Raw genomic sequence first — 21546 nt, forward strand, 5'->3', positions numbered from 1 at the left:
CTCTCAAAATAAAACAAAAACAAAAATAATTTTAGGACAACACTTCTATTGAAGATGAACTTTACTTGAAAATTGATGTGATTTATATTTTTTTAATACAATATCAAGCCCCTCATTAATGAGTATCATGCTAGAATAGAGATCATTGTTATTTTGTTCTTTTATGTAAATTCTAAGAATTACAACACACACGTAGAGATTTCCCCCCCTCATAGATCACTGTTTTTGTTGCTATAACTTAAATTTATATTGCTAAATAGTTTGTCTTTACCACTATGTATATTTTGATGGAGTTAGGGATGGAGAAGCAAGATCTCAATAGGTAATTCATTCACAAACTTTATTGATCTAAGTCTTCTCACATTTTAATAGAGACGACTAGTACTCTTTCAAATCCAAATAAATTAAAAATATAAGATTCTAAGAATACAATCGGCATTTAATATAATTTTTATAAATGAAAGTAATGTCATATTTTTTTACTTCTTAATTTGAATGAAGGGTAAAATAGATATTATATATTCAATGTTAACAACCACTTAACACCATTAGAAGTGAGGGGGCAATAGTAATTACATAAAGACAAAGGTTTGATTAGTAATAAAATCAAATTATAAGAGGGCAATTGTAATTATCCCAAAAGAAAAAGAAACACACCTAATAGCACATGTACGATTTCGGTTATTCTATTCCAAAAATGCAAGAACTTCTTGTTACTTGTGGTCTATTGCATTTTTGGAGTAGAAGCAACCAAAACATGTATTATAATCTAGTTTTTTTTTTCTTTTGCCTTTTTTGAGATGAATCAATACTTTGGTACAATTTTGAGCCCACTATAAGAAACATTGGCATTTCTCACAAAAAAAAATCATTTTTTCTTAAAAGGCGGAAGGGCATTCTTGTCTTTTTGACATAATCATATAACCTCACATTTTGAAACCTTAAAAAGTCAAAGTTTCTTGCTTGCTTAATTTGTTTGGTTTTTTCCCCATGCAACCATTCATGATTTTGTCACATAGAAGTGATAAGAAACAAGTTTCTAATGTTGAATTAAACTCACTTTAGGGCTACGAAAATGTAACACCCGAGTTTGTTTGTATTTACAACCAAATTTAATATAATGTTTATAACCCCGAGGGGTGGCTTTAGTTGGCAAAAGACCAACGCTTCCACATAGGAGGTCAGAGTTTGAATCCCCTCGCGGCAAGGGATGTAATCGTGGTGCGTATTTCTTTATAATTGGGTTGGCCTAGTAAAGAAAGATATAAATGGACTGGGCTCAGATTCTAGGTTGAGAATCTGGGCTAGTAGTTAAGTTTGGCCCAATGAAAAAACGTGGCGGATAACGCTTTGGGGAATTTATAAGGTCCATTTTCTTGTGAGAAATGAACCATCCATTTCCTTACAGATGTGTGCCATGTGTTCCAGCAGCTGATTGATGTGATTGATAAATGGATTTCTATTATGCTAGGATATATGACACACATATGCAAGAAAATGGATAAATGGACCTGATATTGGTCCCTAACGCTTTGGTTGAAAACGTGGCGCAGGCCGGCAAGCACTTGGGAGTGTGGGACCCGGTGGAGTGAGGAGTGTCTCTTACCCACTACATTGGCACCACAGAGAGAGTGTGAGAGAGAGAGAGAGAGGATACAATCATTGACATTCACTGCCACTCTGCTGGAGCTCTGAGAGAGAAGACGAAGAAGAAGGAACAATGGAGAAACCAGAAGAGATCAGCAGCTCAAAGATGTTTGATGGGTACAACAGGAGATACAAGCATTTCAGTCCGACCTTGGGTTGTTCCATGAATTTCCACATTTACTTCCCCCCTGCCTGCTCTTCTCAGAAAGTCCCTGTAAGCTCTCCTCCCTCCCTCAATCTGTAACCTTTCTTTTACACTCCCAACCTTCTCTCGGTATACCATAAAAAAGGATAGTCAGATTTGAATCTTCATCTGTCATCGGATGCATTTCTCCATTTCATTACTAGGGTTTTGGTTTATATGCCTCGTATTGAAAAACCGAGTCGCTTGTTCATGCACGAGACTACTTTTTGCTTTTGATGTATCTTAAATTTTCTATTGGTTATGTATTTTCGTGGGTAGATTGTTGATTTTTCAATGAAGTCAGGGAATTATCTAATTCACAATTTTAGGTACAGTAACTGCAAAAAATAATGATTTTGAACACCAAAAATATAAGGATTTAAGTCTCTGGAATTAATTTTTTTGGGTGAATCGTCAGCTAGATGGTAGCGTAGAGATGAATCTTAATATGAATTTGCGTCACATCATTTTTTTTTGGGTAGAATTTGCGTCACATCATGGAAGCATGCAAAGTTGAACACGCAGGTTTCTCTATCTGATCATATCTGTGAATCAATGGATCACTCATTATGTGTTCCCGATGTACACTTGATTGATTTTTTGATACAGTTTTGTCAAACCATAAATCTTAAATTGGTGCTGCTGTTGTGCATAGGTGCTTTATTGGCTCTCTGGCCTTACATGCACAGACGAAAATTTTATTTCAAAATCAGGAGCTCAACGTGTTGCTTCAAGTGAGGGTATAGCACTAATCGTAACTGATACATCACCAAGTAAGTTATATGTTGTTTTATAACTGTTAGTTTCTTTCAATCCTTTCCGTATGTATGCATTACTCTCCCTTGTATATGACACATGTCCGTATAGAAAGAGAAACTAGCAGTTCCATTCAGTATGTAATTTATATGTAGGGAGTATTTGGCATCTAGGATAAATAAGTGAATTGATCACATGTTCAATGCGTTCATCTCTCACCGGTGGTGGGAGTAAAATTTGAGAAGATGAACCTCCAAATCTAGATCTTTTGTTACGATTTGGAGAGTCATCTGTTTTGATGTATTTTCTAGAGTCTAGTCTCTTCCCCATTCCCCTAGTAGCAGATACCCCAAGGAATAAGACTATTGTTGTCTCCTGGGGTTTAGGTTCTCCCTTCTTACTGAGCAGTAAATTGGTTCCTCCCCCCCTTCTTTTCCTCTCGTCTCTCCCTCTCTTGTCCATTATGTTTTCCCTGTTTGGGACTTTTGGTTAATGATTATTTCATTCATCCAAAAAAAGAAAAAAGAAAAAAAAAAAAAAAAAAAAAAAAAAAATGAAAAGAAAATTATTGATATAAACATTGGTAGAAATTCCTTATGCACCATCTTCTGCCATTGACTTGGGTTGCTTGGATGTGCTTCTGTATGTATGTATGTAGAGTGTAAAACATTATCATCAGCACTTTTGGCAGACAGTAGCAAATTTTTTGAGCAATAACATTCTTTGTGACTTTGAACAGATATATGAGGCATGTAATCTACAATCTTTTCATTTCCTTCTTAATCAAGTGAAAAAAATATTATCTCACTGAGATGGCCTCTGTACATAATGACTCTCCACAGATCCCACAGTAGTGGGAGCCTTATGCACCAGGTTTGCTCTTTATTAAGAAGGCTTCTGTACTATACAGAGTCGTAACAGGCGTTGCCCAAAAGTATCTGGTGGCCACTTATCATCAGTTTGTTATTTTATTAAAGGGAAAGCTGGTCATCTTCCTGGTAGTGGACAAACTAGAGTTCCTAAGGTTGGTAATTGTCTTTCCCTTTGACCATACAATGTGCTAGTTCAAATGGTAACTGTTGAAGGCCCTGTTTTTCCTTTCATTTGGTACCCTCCTGCGAGTAGGCCCAAGAGGTATAAGCCAAAGTTTTCTAATGCGACTGCTGATCTCTGCCATTTCCAAGGCCACCAAATTTATGCTCCTTGGCTGCTCCCATTGTACAGCCTTATTCTTGCCTCAGAAGTGAGTTGTTAGTTGTATAAGAGAATGTGAAGCATTGTCAGATCAAGCATAGGGTGGTTTGGGAATCAATTTCAAAAAATTAAGTAAGATATGCTCTTTTTCCATAGAAATAATGTGTTGGCTCAAGAAGGGATCCAAAAGACATCGATCATAAATGAGAAGATTGCTAACAGAAAAACACAATCTTCCTTACATTTTCTAGGTCTAGTTCTGCAGCAGCTCTAGACTCTTTGTGTTTTGTGCTAATTCCAAAGCCATTTTGATAGCAAGGCTTTGTTGAGAGTAGTCACTTCGTTATCCATACTGATGCTCCATTCTATGGATTCCAGACGTCAGCCTAATTCAAAAATTGAAACTTGCGTTGGTCATTTGAGGCCTTCAGAAGAAATTTATGTCGTCTTTCCAATGTCTGTTTGCCAGTAATGATAAGATACCATAGGAAGCTCAAATAGGTGGGTATTACAGAACTCACATGCAATCCAATTCGAATAACTTTGCTTGACATGCCACTCAAAACTCTTATTTCAAGTATGAATAGAATCAAAGAAGTAGAAAATCCTTGACAAGTCTATATTTTCTTTGGTAAAAGGCCCTCCAGTGATCCATCTGCATAAAAAATTGAAGGCAAGATGTATACATGGTCCTTTTTTGCTCCATATGTTTGCATTTATGGAATGGTGAGGCTGTGTATGGCATGATAGTTAATATTTTTTGAAACCACAAGCTAAAGGGTGTAGGGTTTTAGTTATATTCCTCATGTTTAGGTCAAGAGACTCTAGAGGTGTTTCAACCACTCCATAGGGTTTCTTGTATTAGTGACTAAAATTTCCATTGGTATCTAAGTTATGTATTCTTCATGGAACCATGTGAGCTTAGAAATTCTCCATGTGCATGACCACTTTTTTTTTTTTTTCTTTTTCTAATTGGTGTTTGATTCTTATAATTCCTTTAAAATCAGGATCAATTCATGCTATTATCATTTGAAGGACATAAGAATATGCAATACCTTTTGTTTTAATCGGTTTTACCTAATGTGCTGACTGTCTTCCATTTTTTGTTAACTTTCAGGGGGCCTGAATGTGGAAGGGGAGGCAGACAGCTGGGATTTTGGTTTAAGTATGCAAGCTTTTATCACCTTTTCATTCAATCATGTTAAAACTTTTTGAACTAGAAATTAGATAATTATTTCAAACCATAATCTCCAAGTAAATTTATATAGGTGCTCCATAAGACAACCTCGTAAGTCGTAATCATGTTTTTGACCTGGGGATAAATCTGATTAGTTATTCATTTATGATAAATACTTGCTTGAAATTTCTATTACATACTGTTATGACCAAGTTGCACAACAATGTATCTTTTCACAGCTAAATGGGGTTGGCTACATGGATCCTTGCCTTCCAATCAGCTCTATTTGACTCCATACTAGATACAAGGCCTAAACTATCCATCTTTTCTCTCCATTTCTCCTTAGTCTATTTTAGGTGTGCCCCTAGTTCTTCTAATTCCTTGACGTAGATTGAATCACTTCTTCGTACAGGGGCATTTAAAGGCCTCTCTTAGAAGCACCATGTCCATCAGTTGTATAGTAGTAGTAAGGAAGATATACTTTTGATTCTTTGACAAAAAATTTCTTTAGTTTCCGTTCACTTGAGTTCTATTTGCCTTTTTATCTAGGTGCTGGGTTTTATCTTAATGCTAAACAAGAGAAGTGGAAGAACTGGCGTATGTACGACTATGTTGTCAAGGAACTACCGAAGCTTCTCAGTGAAAATTTTCAACAACTTGATACATCACGGGCAGCAATATTTGGGCATTCAATGGGTGGGCATGGAGCCTTGACAATTTACCTGAAAAACCTGGACAAGTATAAGGTAGTTGGTAGTAATTTTAGAACTGATGGAGATGTACCTGTACTTAATATTTAGTGACACATTTTTGCTGCATGCTTAATTATTATTATTTCCCATTTGACTTTTCAGTCAGTGTCTGCCTTTGCACCAATTTGCAATCCTATAAACTGCCAGTGGGGACAGAAGGCTTTCTCAAACTACTTAGGTGGTGATAAATCTGAATGGGAGGTATGATCCTTTGAACTGTGTCCATGGAATGGTTATGTGCTATTTTTTAGGGCCTCGAGTTAAATGTGACAAGGATGTAATAAAAAAAATGCAGGAATATGATGCTACTTTCCTGGTCACAAAATACAAGAATGTCTCAGCTACTATTCTAATTGATCAGGTCAGCAAAATTTCTTTGATTTGAGTCTTTTTATCTATCTTAAAACTTTTACCACTAAAGACTTGTTCTTAAACATAACCCAATAAATAAAGGGAAAATCTTGTTACCGAGGTCAGTCTCTGCAATATTTTAACCTTTATGTTTTTCCCCTTTGTCTTATTCTTGAACTTAGTAGGGGTAAAAATAGTTTTCAAAAATTGAAAAATCAATGCAGTGTATGTGGAATAACAGGATTTACCCTTACATCAACAAAAAGTAATGTTTCAATTAGTTTACATAAATGGTTATAACAAGATGCAACCATTTAATAAATTATGTGCAAATGCTTGATCAAGAGGTGGTCACTCTGACCTGGAAATTTTTTTTGTAGCTATATATATATATATATATATACACACTTATGTATACTACAAAAAGCTCCGGTCTTAACGCCCTTACTGCTGCTGTGCAGCCTTTCCTCGGGTTCGTAGAGTCGGGTTTCCCGTTTACCCACAACGGAGGAGCCGCCCCCACTAGGCAGGCGGCCACGGGTTCTGTCAATTTGTCAATAAATAGCAGGACATTAGGGAATACAACTGAGTTCCCTACGAGAACCCCAGAGGGAATGACTCCCCTCATGGCTTTCCTTGCACTTGTTGAGATATGAAACCATAAACGTCACGGCTCGATAGATAATTTGATAAGCCAATGATTTTTTCCCGTGTTTCAGAATACGGTTAACCAACATGTTAACTAATTGATTACGATAAATTGGATTGGATTTTGCAGTTTTTTCTTTTGTAGTACCTCGACATGACATGAGTGTGAAAGAGGTTTTCTTTTTAGAAGGGTTAAAATCACTTATTTTGGCATTTTGACCCCTGGATAAGCTTCGCGACCGGGAGGTCTTCTATTATAACACACACACACACACACACACACACACACACACATATATATATATATATATATATATGTCATTTGGGGGGTGTGGGAGGGGGCATTGCTTCCATCTTCAAATAGCTGGTAATATTTTTTCTAAATGTGATTAATAGTTAGCATCCAGTTCCTTAATCACTAGTCAGATCTTGACAGGGAAGAAATCTTGTCTGTGAAGAACCTAATAGAAGCCCTCATATTCAATCTGAATTGATGGTAGATGTCTTGTAGGCATACTTGTGTACCTTGTGGATAGCATGTAAATAATCTTTGGTGGTTGTGTTAGCACAAAATAGGTGGCATTTTTGTGGTTTACCAAATCCTGTTGTCTGCAGGAGATTGTTAGTGTAGTGAAGATTGAGAGATTTATTGTTGATTGGTGAGATCGCGGTTAAGAATTTTGTTTTTAAGTCAATGTAGAAAGGATTTTATCATTAAAGTGACGATGCAAGTTTTGCCTGGCAAACTTGAGCATGTCCATGGCTGGGCCTGGGCTTAAATTTAAAACCTGTGGCTGGTCAGGGTTGAGATTTGTAGGCCCAGCCTGGGCCTAGACTGAGGCCTTGAGTTGACCCCGACTTTGGCCAACCCTGCCCTCCCTTCTTACAACAACAACAACCAATAAGCCTTTTACCCTAATTAAATGGGGTCGACTACATGGATTCTTGCCTTCCAATCAGCTCTGTTTGAGGCCATACCAGATACAAGACCTAAGGTATGCATGCCCTGCCCTCCCTTCTTACCCCCACATTAAATATGTTTTACTTAAATTTGGCCAGGATTTTTTTATGTTTATCTTTTATGTTTTATTTTTTTTGATTTGGGGGAAGGATTGTTGTGTGACTCCTAGGAAAGTAGAAAGGACTAAGAGAGTTTTTTTTTGTGCTAACCAAATGTTTTAATTATAGAATAGGCCAAGCCCAGTCTAGTTTGAAGCATGCAGGGCAAACCCGGGTTGAAATATCACAGACCTGAACTTGGGCTAGGTTTGGGTTTTCAAAACCCACCCTGTTGTACTCCTAGTATAGTTTCACTTCATTGGTTTGAGAAGATAGAAAAGGGTGAAGCCGAAGGCTTACATACAAGCAAACTCGTGGGGGAGTATTTTACTTTGCAGCCTCATGTCAACAATATTTTTCTGAGAGGTTGTTTCATTGCCTTGACCTCAGGATACAATTGTGGTTGGCCAACCATTGTGTGAAGCCAAACAACTTTTTCTAAAGATGTCTTTATATTCTTTTGGGTTATTCTTCAGGAAATCTTCCTACAATGGGAAAGCTGGTTCACCATTCAATTTTATGCTGATTACTTTTATAAGACATGTTAAACTGGAGGCAATGTAGACATCATTTCTTTCTTCACATTTTGTCTGGTTTGTAACTTTTAACTGTAGACTCAAAATTGGAGGCACTTTTTGAGAGATGCCATGAGGTTGTGCCTACTGCCAACTGTTGCTAAACCAGCCTTCAATCTTAAACTGGATAGCTGCCCCCATTGGAACCGATGGCCAGTTGTATGGTGTTTTCACTGTGACTTTCAAGTCCAGTTCTCAGCTGGTTTGAGCATAAACACTGTGGACTTGCACAATCCTTTCCTTACCAGCAAGTGGCACTTTGTGGGGGCATCACTTCTTGCTGTCCATTTCTTTCCATACTCCAAAGATATTGTTAGCTCTGCTTGTGTTTTCATTTGTATTCTTTATTATCAAGTTCAAAACGGAAAAACCTTTCCTGCTTACCTGTTGTAGCTTTGTAGCCTGTAGGTGCCTTTTACACATGCATCCTTAAAGTTGGGTAGACAAGAGTCCCCTTGCAAGAACACATTTTAAATTTTTAAATGGTTCACCGTATAACTGAGTTTTCTTTTTCCCCACCATATACGTCAGTGCTTCTTTTTCCCCTCGTTTCATGGTCCCATGCTCAAATAATCTTACCTTTTCAAACAATTTTAAGCACCCTAACATTTAGGGAACTGAAATCTGTCTGGAATTTAAGACATGGCTAGCTGATGATGCAAACGTGTTAACTGAATTTGTGAGCCTTACCCAGGGGGGTCACATAGCAGCTGTAAGCATGCAAAGGCTTCTACAATCTTGCTCCATTTATGAGTAAGAGTAATCTCTGTTTGTGACCCAAAGAATGCTTCTGCATAGTCTAAACTATTCCCAAGAATTTGATTTTATCGCCCAGATCAATCCCGTTTCTTGTTCCATGATAAGGTTCTGTATGGATTTGTAGCTGATGTCTTTATTACACATTATTGGAGAGTGGAACATTCCTCCTCTGTTTTCCTCCTTTACCATGTTTCTCACTATTCTCTTCTGGGCTGATTGCTTTAGTCACCAAATTAAGCTTTCTGTGCCTTCATCATTCCCTGAGATAAATGCAGACAATTCACCATATTGAACACAGAGAGCCACCTTTGATTTTTCACAGTTGGGTGCCAATTAGAGCAGATGGTAGGCGTCTTTCCCATACTTGTAGATGGGGCCATTGCTTCTTTAGCTGATAGATGGCAGTTAGCAGTACAAGGAGTCTCCTTTTAGGATCCAAATGAGAGAAGATAGACCAGGGGAGGAAGGAATGAACAAGAAGAAAAAGAAGCGGGTAGAGTCTGCAAGAACTTTCTCCTTCCCCCCATCTTTTTACAGGAATCTGTTTCCTAACCATCTGAAGGAGTACAACACAATATATAGGATAAGTAAATTAGGGACATTTCAGTTCAGCCTTTATAATGAATCATCTAAGGAGCCCTGTTCTTTTGACTTATCTTCTAGGCGGAGCTTTAGTTCCAAGCTTTGCAAATATTTTCTTGTTTTACTCTAGTAATACTGTGTAGTTTACTGGAGGTATAATTAAAAAGGGAAAATATGATTTCAAAAGTCACTGTTTGCTTGATGACATCACTTTTGCATTTGTATTATGCTATGAATGGATTGCAACTTCCAATATGCAGTTGTATGTTGAATGATGGTCCTTAATTAAAACCATAAGCCTGAAGTTGTCTGTGAGGCTTGCAGCCATGGACATAGGGAATTCCTAGCTTCCAAGAAAAGCCATGAGGAAGAGGGAAATGTTTATGCATTTTATAATTTTGCATGAAATTTGTAGTAATTGATCGATGTGTATGGTCAGGGTGAGGATGACAAGTTCTTGAAAGATCAGCTGCTGCCACACAAGTTCGAAGAGGCATGCAGGCACAGTCATGTTCCATTGCTATTGCGGAGGCAGCCTGGGTATGACCACTCCTACTTTTTCATTGCAACCTTCATCGATGATCACATTCGCCACCATGCCCAGGCTCTTCTGTAATGTTGTCTCAGGAGAAATTTGAGCATTTTGGATGAGACTATTTGATCTTTCTGTTAGATTGAATAACCATTTTCTGGTTTACTTAAACACAACTTTTGCAACTTCAAGCCTTTGGGCTTGAATGATTACTGGAGAATTTCGCACTTGTATATTGCCTGAACGCATTCCTAGTTTTGCTTTGTGTGTGGAGAATGTTATCTTCTTACTTGTGGCTGAGGAAATATCTGCAAAAGCTTGAGTCCTTACCTATAAGGGTTGACCTATTTGAAATCTTAACATGATTAATATGCTGCATCAATAGGCTGCTGGTAAGTTTGTTCAATCTGCTGTTTCTCTGCTGTTAGTTGGCAGGTTGAACTGCATTTTGTGAGACCAAAACTGTATCTGTTACCAGAAGTGGAGCGCATTTGATTATTGTATTAATCTTAACATGATGAATATTTTGCCAAATTGCAAAATGCGCATCAAGTTGAGGTGGTGTGCTAACTTTTTTCACGACCAATATTTAATACTTTTTTATAAATTGTTTTTTTTCTTTTTAAGTTTATATATTTATTTTTCTCTTTTTCACCCTACCTTTGCAAACAAATGGTGCCTAAGGTTGCATTTATTTGCAAAGGTTGGGTGAGAAAAAAGGGGTGGGAAAAAAATATGAGCCATATATGTAATGAGGTGAGGGAGAAAGAAAGGAAATGAAGGAATTTTGTGAAAAAATGTTAAATGTGAGTTTTATTAGCATGCCACATCACCAAACAAGCATTTTTGTCTGGAAAAGTTTGTTTCTCAAGATTTTTTTCCACCCCACTTTTATTTCCCTAAAGGATTAACATTCATCTGGGATTTATATCCAAAACTTTTGTTTCAAGGTAATTCCAACTCGCAAACATGATTTCAATTTTGAAATCAGACTCGAAGTCACAGATGGGCATGGTTGGACATTTATGGATTACTTGGTTGTGGGCGAGTCAAAAGTAGTAACAAGTTATTGCATAAAGCAGAGAAAAGACTTCATCAACAGTTCGGGTCCTTTATTCAGGCTAGAGATGGGTTTTTTCTCCTAAATATGTGTTGATGAGTATGAAAATAATGTTGTTTAACACGTATAAATGGAGACTGGGCAGAAAAATATAGAAAATGTGACTGCAAAATTATCCACTTGATATTTGATTTGATCAATATAGAACTCAAGAAATGCACTCCAAAAAGATAACCTCAATAGTGATGTAATCAGCATCACCTACTCTGGATTATCAAATTTTAAGTTTTGTTAATGCTTGCAAGGTCTTCTATAAAAGCATGGAGATTTGCGAAAGTAGATCCATCCTTCTGTATAGCTCTTTGACAAGATCTTTGAAGTTCTTCAGCTCTTTCCCTCACCTTGACTCCTTCATCTCTTTCCATCATCCTTTTAACAACGCAAGCAATCTTATCTTTTCCAACCACATTTTCCATTCCAATCTCCTCTTTTCGCTCTCAAGCCAACCTTCAATTCTTCAACAATCAATGTGCTGTTAGGAATTTGGTCAATCATCAGGGGAAAAGTGAGCATTGGCACCCCAGCGTAAATGGCTTCTAGTGTTGAGTTCCATCCACAATGTGTCAAGAACCCTGCTACAGATGAATGGCATAAGACCCTCAATTGGTCACACCATGACACTACTAGACCCATTTCACCACAAGTTTCCTGCAACGTAAGAGTTTCATCACGGGCAACCCACAAGTATCGAACACCACTGCTATGCAACCCCATTCCAATTTCATTCATTTGTGTAGGAGACACAGGAAAGTAACTACCCAATGAGATATACAGGACAGATTTTTTGGGTTGACAGTCCAGCCACTTGAGGTAATCTACAGCATCACCATTGCTGGTCTCAGAGGGTTTGATTGTTTCCCCAAGTGACATGAAAGGGATAGAGGGACCTATTGTGTAAATGGGTATTGGAAGTGTTCCTCTTAAGGTGTCAATCATATGGGGTTGAAGCTCATAGAAGGAAGTAACAAGAATGAATTGTGCTTTGTTTACCCAGAAGAAGTCTTCCAGTACCTTCTTCAAAAATTCAGTCTTGTGAAAGTAAATGAATGGTAGATCTCCAAGGCGCATTGCAGGGATTCCTGGAATATAAGTTATGATCTCATCTTTCCTTTCTGTGAAGCATAAAAGCAAATAGGTTCAGCAATTCATTTCATGCTAAGAAACAAACAAATACTTGGAATGAGAAATATGTTTTACCTGAGATTTTATCAAATGGAACTGGTAGATGGCCGTTAGCAAAAAGGAGATGATAATGATAGTGCAAGGAAAACAATGCCGGCGATGACACCCAGAGTGAAGTCACCGGTATATTTCTCTGGTTACCAGTGACTACTGGCCATCCCAAGAAAGTATCAGATATGATATGAGTTGCAGGTGGCTCAAGCTGATCAAGAAGCTGATCAAATGGAGCATTCATCTTTGTGGAAACAGCCTCAACGAAGCCGATGAAATCCGATCCCTTGGTCTTCTCCGATGGGATCACATTTGGAATTGTGCAAAACCGGATGTTAGCTGGGGTCGGAATAGATCCAGATCTGATAATGGTGAGCCACTCTTCAGTGACTACAAATGTGATGGCAAAGCCTTCAGAAGCAAGAAGGGTACACACATTCATCATTGGGTTGACATGACCATGACCTGGGTATGGTATTGCTACTAGGTGACACCTTGAGGTTCTATCAAATAAGCCACCAAGAGACATTGCCGGAGTCTGATACAACTTGTTGGAGCTTTGGAAGAAACTTCACCTGTTAAGTCTGTGAGGACTCTGTAAGCTTTCTTTCACTTATACACAGTTAATTGACAATCAAGTTGCCTTTTTTTTTTTTTTTTTTTTTTTTGGGGGGGGGGGGGGGGGTGTAGATTGATGAAAGAGGAAAGATCTACCCCATCAAGTAAAATGGTCTGCAAATCTGGTATGTATGGATGTGTAGTCAATGAGATCTTCCTCCATGTAAGTGAAATGATCTGCAAATCTGGTAGATGGTCCCGCTATGGGTGTGAAGTCAATGAGATCTTCTCCATGTAAGTGAAATGATCTTCTGCATTGGAAGAAGAACTTATGCAAACTATGGAATCTGCTAAGCAATTTGTAGAAGTCACTGGTTGGTACATGGCCAAACAAATGTAACTTAATCAAAGTTCCACCTTTTCCAAGAAATCTGTCACGCCATTCAAAGATCTTTAAACATACTATATGATCGAAAGAATCTCCAAGAAAATAAATATCTAAAGAACATCTTCGATCTCAAAACCAAAAAAAAAAATTCCAAGTTAAATGCAGTACAGAACACATTCTTGGGTAACACCTGTAGACCAATCATCTTTTCGACAATGTCGTGTGGGTGTGAATTTCTTTTAAGATAAAAGATCGCATGTGACGATGTGATCAGATTTGAATATTTTCAAACGGGAAGACACTACTTCTATCAAGGCTAGAGGTTGCTAACCCAGAAGAAAGAAAGAAGAAAAAACACAGTTTTTGGCAAGGAGAATAATATATAAGTTAAAAAAGAAAATGAAACAAAAATTATAGATGAACTAAGCCTTTTTGTTGACAAGAACTCAATCATTAAAAGGGTTTATGTGAATATCCCATTTCAGATCATCAGGTTACAAACTTCGTTTTCTCACTGTGAAATAGATTACCTACTTAAACCCTTTGGTTGGCAATTCTAAAGATTTTGAATGCTTACAAGATTTTCTATAAAAGCATGGACGTTTTTGAATGTTGATCCATCCTTCTCCAGCGCTGTTCGACAAGATCTCTGAAGTAGTTTAGCTCTTTCTCTCAGCTGTATGCTTTCACCTCCATTCATCAACCTTAGCACATCACGAGCAATCTTATCTCTTCCAACCAGGTTTTCCATTCCAGTCTCCTCTTTCACCTTCAAACCGATCTTCCAGTCTTCCACAATCAAAGTACTGTTAGGAGTTTGATCAACAGACAGAGGAAAAGTGAGCAACGGAACTCCTGAGTAAATGGCTTCTAGCGTTGAATTCCATCCACAATGTGTCAAGAACCCTGCCACAGATGGATGATTTAAGACCCTCAATTGGTCACACCATGGGACTATCAGTCCCAAGTCACCACAGGTTTGCAGCAAGTTGAAGGCTTCACTGCGAGCAGCCCACAAGTATCGAATCCCACTGGTTTGCAACCCAATTGCAATCTCATGCATCTGTGAGGCCGATGTCGATAAGAAACTCCCAAAAGAAACATACAAGACAGAATCGTTTGGTTGAGAATCCAGCCACTTTATGTAATCCACAGCATTGCCATTGCTGCTGGTCTCAGCACCAGAGGGTCTTACTGTGTCTTCAAGTGACATGTAAGGGATGGAAGGACCTATTGGGTAAAAGGGCATTGGAAGTATTCCCCTTAAGATGCCAATTGTATGAGGTTGAAGCTCATAGAAGGAAGTTGAGAGCACGAATTGAGCTTTGGTTACCCAAGAAAAGGCTTCTACTACTTTCTTCATGATTTCATTCTTGCCCATGTGAATGGATGACAGATCTACAAGGCGTATTGCAGGGATTCCTGGGATGTAAGTTATGATTTCATCTTTCCTTTCTGTGAAGCAAAAAGGTAAACAGGTTCAGTAAATTGTAAAATTGACTTAGTTGAACTCTATATTGTAGAAAGATTTTGTTGAACACACCTGAGATGTTTTCAAATGGAAATGGTAGATGACCGTGAGCAGCAAGGAGGTGATAATGATAATGCAACGAAAACATTGAAGACGCCATCGGCCAGAGCGAAGCCACCGGAATATTCCTCCGGTTCCCAACTGCAATTGCCCATGCCAAGAAAGTGTCAGCTATAATACAAGTCGCAGGTGGGTTAAGTCGATCAAGAAGCTGATCAAATGGAGCTTCCATCTTCGTCGAAACAGCCTCAAAGAAGCCAACGAAATCCAACGACACACCACTCAGTTCCGATGGGATTACATTCGGAATTGTGAGAAACTGAAATCCAGGTGTGTTTGAAGCAGATCCAGATGAACCGATCAAGGAAAGCCACTCCTCGGTGACTACAAATGTGACTGCTAAGCCTTTGGAAGCTAGAAGAGTGCACACATTTAGCATTGGATTGATGTGACCACGGCGTGGGTATGGTACTGCGACGACATGGGTACCTGATGCGATTCTGTCAGAGTCGCCGATAATCATCGCCGGAATTTGAGGTTCAAGTGTTCGGAGATTTAGAAGAAACTTCAACTGCTGCTGTTGCAGAGCTAGTCGTAGAGAAGATACAGCTCAGAAGCCATGAAATTATGGAAGGAAACATGGAAATGGAGTGTCATTCAATACCATTTACACATGATCCAGATGGATATCTGAGAAGTTAGGTGTCAGTCGTCATCCAATTGTTGTACATAATAATAAAAAATTTGCACTTGACAGACGTGTAGATTACTCAAAATTAAAATAAATTAACGTATGTTGAATAATTCTTTGGATAGTTCGTCGTTCCATGGAAAGGTTCGATCAAGAAATCTGACTGCTTAAGTTACTTGGTTGGAGAACACAATTCCTCTCCTTTGTTGGAATACTTGTTCTTATTCATCTCTGCTGCAAGGTTTGCCTATTTATCGCATACAGTATGTCATGTTCTTCAAGAAGATTTGTAAGTCCATAGACTCAGATTTGTCAACATTTTAGTTAAGTAAACCTGATCAGATACGAATCTTACTTAATCCCTTGGAATAGATGTTTTTGCCTGGGTTTAGGTTTAAAAAAAATGGAATTCATGAATAAAGTCTTGCTCCTAAAGTAGGGTTGTGGAGGCTTTTAAGTGAGCAATCCTCAATATGGGCTCAATGTTTTAAAGTCAAATACTTTAACAGTAAGCCAATCTTTGATCCTAAGATGTAGTCCAAGTCTGGTTTTGTTGTTTGGAATAGCTTAGGTATAATGATTCCTTTGCTTGCTAAGATGGTGCTTAGGAAAGTAGGCAATGGGGAAGATACCTCATTTTGGTTTGACCGTTAGGTCAAAGACACCATTGAACATTCAGTAGGAGATTTCAATGCATTTTACCTCCAGAGGGGCTACTTTGGCTGAGGTAGTAAGGACTATAAGACATTTTGCTTACGAAATATCACTTACTTTTAGCCTAGTGATATCTTCTGCTATCAATAATATTGTGTTGACCTCTGATCCAGACTCTTGAAGGTAAAGCTTTCATTTTGCTTCTAGGCTTACTACTAAATTAGCTTATCAGCTTTATTCTCTGTTATTCTTAATTCCCCCCCCCCCCCCCCCCCCCCCTCTAATTTATATAAAACCTGGTGGTTGTTTTTATGAAAACTTCACCGTCCACCCAAAATTTAAAAAGTTTTTTGGCTGTCTTCTAAATGCAGGAATTCTAGTTAATGTGATTCTCTCCAAATGGAATACAAATTTTGATCTTTATGTGCTTTGTGGTAGAAGCAGTGAATCAAGTTGATATCTTTTTTTCACCTACTACTAGACGAGAAGGATCTGGACATCTGTACCATTAGGATTATGATATGAATTACTACCTTTCTCTAACATTTTTGAATTATGTTTGGATCTATTCGATAATTCCCACCTTGACAAACCAACCTTACAATGGACATTCTCTATCCTAATAATCACTTGTTATAGCATTTGGCAAATTCACAATAGTGTTATTTTTAGGAATGACCAACCTAACCCCACGTGGGTTTTGGACTTTATAAATTTATTGTGTAAAGACTTAAACTTGCAACCACCTGGACATTATGATGATCCAAACATAGTGACCTAGCCTGATCCTAATAGCCTTAAACCCTATTCCATTTTCTAAACAATGTCTTTGTCTAAACTTACGATACTATTATGTGCAGGTGTTGTGCATCATACAAACCAAGAAGTCGGTTGCTGTTGGGGAATAACACACCATGGACGAGTGGCATACTGCTGGAGTGGATCCTTTGTTGGACCTGCATTATCTACAGCTATCGTGAAAGGATTGATTCAAGGGATAAATATGGCCCAACGATATGCCATTCGAATTGAATCCATATGGACAAACTGAGACCATATTGTGGAATTCTTACCTTCACCTTAGAAACCATGGCCTCTTGATTTAGTTCCTGACCTATGGCACTTGGCACCAAAATTACTAGGGATAACATTCTAAAGATCCTTTCCAAAGGAGCTTTCTGAGGTGTTCTACAAGCTTGCTACTCGGGCATTGGGGACTAAAGGTTCTACGATGTTGACTTCAGAGAAGAATTATACTCTGTAATATTGTGGTTTCTTGTTTCAACAAAAAATAAACTAATTAATTAACTTTCAAGGAATTAAAAGAGGTTTGGAACAAACCGAATCTCCTTAAGACGACTAGTTCTTGTATATAGTGTTCAGCAATTGATGAATTCAATCGAACTTGAAAGATCTCACCACACTTAGAAACTAAAAAAAAATAATTGATTTATATACTTCAACTAAAGGAAACTACAAAATTAGAATTTTGAGAAGAAGAAATGCCAACTTCAAAAGTCACTCTACTTCCCACTAGTCTCTCATCATATTTATATAATTTATAAATGATGAAAATACAAAAAGAAATGTCAATTTCAAAAGTCACTCTACTTCCCATTAGTCTCTCATCATATTTATATAATTTATAAAGGGTGAAAAGACACAAATGAACTAATGTGACAGTACGTCCCATGGGTGGAAAGGCATTGAATCAATATTTATTCCAATCAACGTACGCATTGAAGAACCATTGTGACTATTTGATCCAAAAATTTATTTTGATAATAAATTTATTTTAAAAATCAAACCACTAAGACAACAAAAATCTAAGTATTCCTATTCAGATTTCTTTCTCTGTACCCTTTTCTTTTTCTGGTAAAAGATTTCTTCTTTGTAATGAAAAGCAACAAACAACACTTCTATTAATGGCATGTTTTCAACAAAAAAATAATTTAGATTGTTTGAAACGATTTAGGAACCAGAACCCACCATCCATTGTTGATGATCTTGGGTTAGTTTCTTCAAAAGGAATGATCTCTGATTTCTATATTCAGGAACTTTTAACTTTCTGAAGCAATGCATTGTGAAACAGATTACCTCATTAGTGAGGTTTGATGAGAATTTCCAGCTATGATCTTTCATTGCCAAATTCAAGATTTGTGATTTCTTAGAAGCTCACCTGTAAAAGCATGGAGGTTTTTGAAAGTAGATCCATCCTTCTCTGTAGCTCTTAGACAAGATCTCTGAAGTTCTTTAATTCTCTCCCGCATTTCTATTCCTTCATCCCCATTCATCAATCTTCTCACATCCTGAGCAATCTTCTCTCTTCCAACCACATTTTCTACTCCAGTCTCCTCTTTCACTCTCAAGCCTGTCTTCCAGTGTTCCACAACTAAGGCATTGTTGGGAACTTGATCAAATGACAGAGGAAAAGTGAGCATTGGAACCCCTGAGTAAATGGCTTCTAGTATTGAATTCCATCCACAATGTGTCAAAAAACCTGCAACAGATGAGTGGCCTAAAACCCTCAATTGATTACACCAAGGTATTATTAGTCCCATTTCACCACAAATTTCCTGCAATTTGAGGGCTTCACCGCGAGCAATCCACAAAAATCGAACCCCACTGGCCTTCAACCCCATTGCAATCTCATGCATTTGTGTGGTTGATGCAGATAAGAAACTACCCAATGAGACATACAGGACAGAATTTCTGGGTTGAGAGTCCAGCCATTTAAGGTAATCCAGAGCATCTTCATTGCTGGAATTGGACTCTGATTCTCTGAATGTGTCTTGAATTGACATGAAAGGGATGGAGGGACCTAATGGGTAAATGGGTACTGGAAGTATTCCCTTTAGAGTGTCAATTGTATGGGGTTGAAGCTCATAGAATGAAGAGAAGAGAATGAATTGAGCTTTGGTTACACAAGAGAAAGCTTCTAGTATTCTCTTTATGGTTTCGTTCTTGCGGGTGTAACTGGATGGAAGATCTCTCAGACGCATTGCAGGGATTCCTGGGATGTCAGCTATGATCTCATCTTTCCTTTCTGCAAACCAAAGAGACAAAACAGATTTACCACTTTTCAATATATATGTTCCATCAATCAACGATGTTTATGGGGTTTGGTCGAAACAGCGAATCAAATGTGGATTTGCTATGTATTTAATGGAGCCCAATTTGATGTATGGGCAATAGATTGTGCCAATTTAGTATAAAATAAGTTAGGGGCCTGTTTGGTTACATGAATCCAGAGATTTCAAATCTCTGGATTCATGAATGTGAGATTTATACCCGGTTGGTTGTGAAAATCCATGGATTCTTGAAATCTAGAGATCTGTCTTTTTATAGTAAAAACATGAATATGTAGATTTATGGGTATAGGGTGAAATCTATAGATTTCATCCCTACCATAAAAATGCTAAACATTTGTGCATTCACAAAAATCACAAATGAATCCACAGATTTCATTCCATAAATTCAGTTAATCAAACAATTAATTTTATGAATTATGACTCCATAGATTTGAAATCTCTAAATATTTGAAATCTCCAAACTCATGTAACCAAACAGGCCCTAACGTTTGATATCAAATATCTATCATGTGAACTGTTAACTGAGTGTCCTGAAGTTAGAGTAAGGCTGACTCAATGGATCTAGATTCTCTGCGTCCAAATATTTGTGTGTCCATACATCCAATCGCTGAATGGATGACATTTGGACACACAAGGAGTTGCACCGTCAAATAATTTAAAACATGTTATGGATCCTTCAATCAAACTCTTCGTGCATCTAGAAGACTAGACAGAGTATCTGATTTAACTCTTTCCATCAGTTTTGGAGCTCTAAACACTCGTCAACCTAATGAGATTGGCCCTCTTGATTGGGTTCAACTTCAATGTTGTATGTTAATGCACAGTACTGTGCTGCCAACCATCGAAATCAATTTTGATCTCGACCGTCCACTCATTTTCAACCATCTGTGAGATGGACGATGGACGGTTGAGATCAGACATTTAGCAGCATGTAATTTAATGCACAGAATTCAAGTCTGACCCTCTTGATTCACCCTCTTGATTCGAAATGCATAGCAAATTAGAGCTTATGGAATATACCTGAGATGTCTGTAAATGGAATTGACAAATCTCCTGAAGCAACAAGGAGTTGACTATGATAGTGCAATGAAAACAACGACGGAGCCATCGGCCATAGCAAAGCCACCGGAATATTCCTCCGATTTCCAACAGCTACTGCCCAAGCCAAGAAAGTATCAGCTATGATACAAGTTGCAGGTTTTTCAAGCCGATCAAGAAGTTGATCAAATGGAGCTTCCATCTTGGTGCTAACCGCCTCGAAGAAGCTGGAGAAATCCGACCCACGATTCTGCTCAGATGGAATTACGTTAGGGATTGAAAGAAACTGGATTTTGGAAGTGTTTGGATCTGTTTCAGATCCTGCTTTGATCAAGCAGAGCCATTCTTCTGTGACTACAAATGTTATAGTCAAACCTCTTGAAGCGAGAAGGGTGCAAATGTTCATCATAGGGTTGATATGACCACGGCCTGGGTATGGCACAGCCACAACGTGGCAGTCTCTGATTCTCTCTGAGCCATTGAACGACATCACTGAAAAATGATGCTAGTGGTCGGAGCTCTGGAAGAAACTCTGGTCTGAGCAGTCACTGTGGTAGTCTACGCAGGCAACTATATAATCTATACAATTCAACTGGTCAAGATAAGAGAGAAATATTAAGAAAACACATGATGCGTGATGAGGTGAACTTCTGTGTCATCACCTAACCTCTAGAGAAACACATTAGCTTGCAATCTTGAAACCTGGGTTTTTTTTGTCAGGTTCGGCGACAGAGAAAGAGAGCATGAAGCAGGCCTTCCCTCTCAAAATCCCAAAGAAGTAATTCAATATCGAAGAAATTAAGTGAGAGAGAGAAAAAAAAATTGCATATCTTAGACCTTGTGTCTAATTCGGTCACAATCAGAGCTGTTAGAAAAACAAAAATCAATCTACCCAAACCCTAGTTAGGATTACCAAAAAAAAAAAAAAAAAAAAGGCCCATCTAGTTAGAACAGAGACTTCTCGTTGCTTAGCACGGCCGATCTGGTACCACTTCCAGTGAACTATGATGGATTGACATGGAAGCAAACGTTAAATACAGATCAACTAATGTTTGTGTGCGCGTCTGTGGAGAGAGAGGGTGAGC

The 21546-nt window shown here is 38.0% G+C and overlaps 2 protein-coding genes and 2 pseudogenes across 4 annotated transcripts; 1 reads left to right on the forward strand and 3 right to left on the reverse strand.

Annotated features, from left to right (window-relative positions):
• Nucleotides 1–1619: 1619 nt before the first annotated feature.
• On the forward strand, nt 1620–10816 carry SFGH (S-formylglutathione hydrolase). The gene is made up of 7 exons (XM_089165196.1): nt 1620–1861; nt 2487–2604; nt 4899–4946; nt 5508–5704; nt 5813–5911; nt 6006–6071; nt 10124–10816. Exons 1-7 carry the CDS (start codon nt 1721–1723, stop codon nt 10298–10300), a joined length of 846 nt encoding a protein of 281 aa, XP_089021322.1. The 5' UTR covers nt 1620–1720; the 3' UTR covers nt 10301–10816.
• A 741-nt stretch (nt 10817–11557) lies between these two features.
• LOC149007876 (UDP-glycosyltransferase 87A1 pseudogene) lies at nt 11558–13153 on the reverse strand (annotated as a pseudogene). Its single transcript, XR_016175283.1, has 2 exons — nt 12534–13153; nt 11558–12448 (listed from the first exon to the last, which is right to left on the reverse strand). The product of XR_016175283.1 is annotated as a UDP-glycosyltransferase 87A1 pseudogene (transcript).
• A 477-nt stretch (nt 13154–13630) lies between these two features.
• Nucleotides 13631–16532, reverse strand: LOC149007877 (UDP-glycosyltransferase 87A1-like). Its single transcript, XM_089167282.1, has 2 exons — nt 14999–16532; nt 13631–14910 (listed from the first exon to the last, which is right to left on the reverse strand). Exons 1-2 carry the CDS (start codon nt 15507–15509, stop codon nt 14012–14014), a joined length of 1410 nt encoding a protein of 469 aa, XP_089023408.1. The 5' UTR covers nt 15510–16532; the 3' UTR covers nt 13631–14011.
• A 1151-nt stretch (nt 16533–17683) lies between these two features.
• Nucleotides 17684–21469, reverse strand: LOC149007878 (UDP-glycosyltransferase 87A1-like; annotated as a pseudogene). The gene is made up of 2 exons (XR_016175290.1): nt 20444–21469; nt 17684–19377 (listed from the first exon to the last, which is right to left on the reverse strand). The product of XR_016175290.1 is annotated as a UDP-glycosyltransferase 87A1-like (transcript).
• Nucleotides 21470–21546: the final 77 nt, after the last annotated feature.

This window comes from Hakea prostrata, chromosome 8 (assembly GCF_041222555.1).
Source record: "Hakea prostrata isolate BN-2017 chromosome 8, UWA_Hpros_2, whole genome shotgun sequence".
NCBI classification, from domain to species: domain Eukaryota; kingdom Viridiplantae; phylum Streptophyta; class Magnoliopsida; order Proteales; family Proteaceae; genus Hakea; species Hakea prostrata.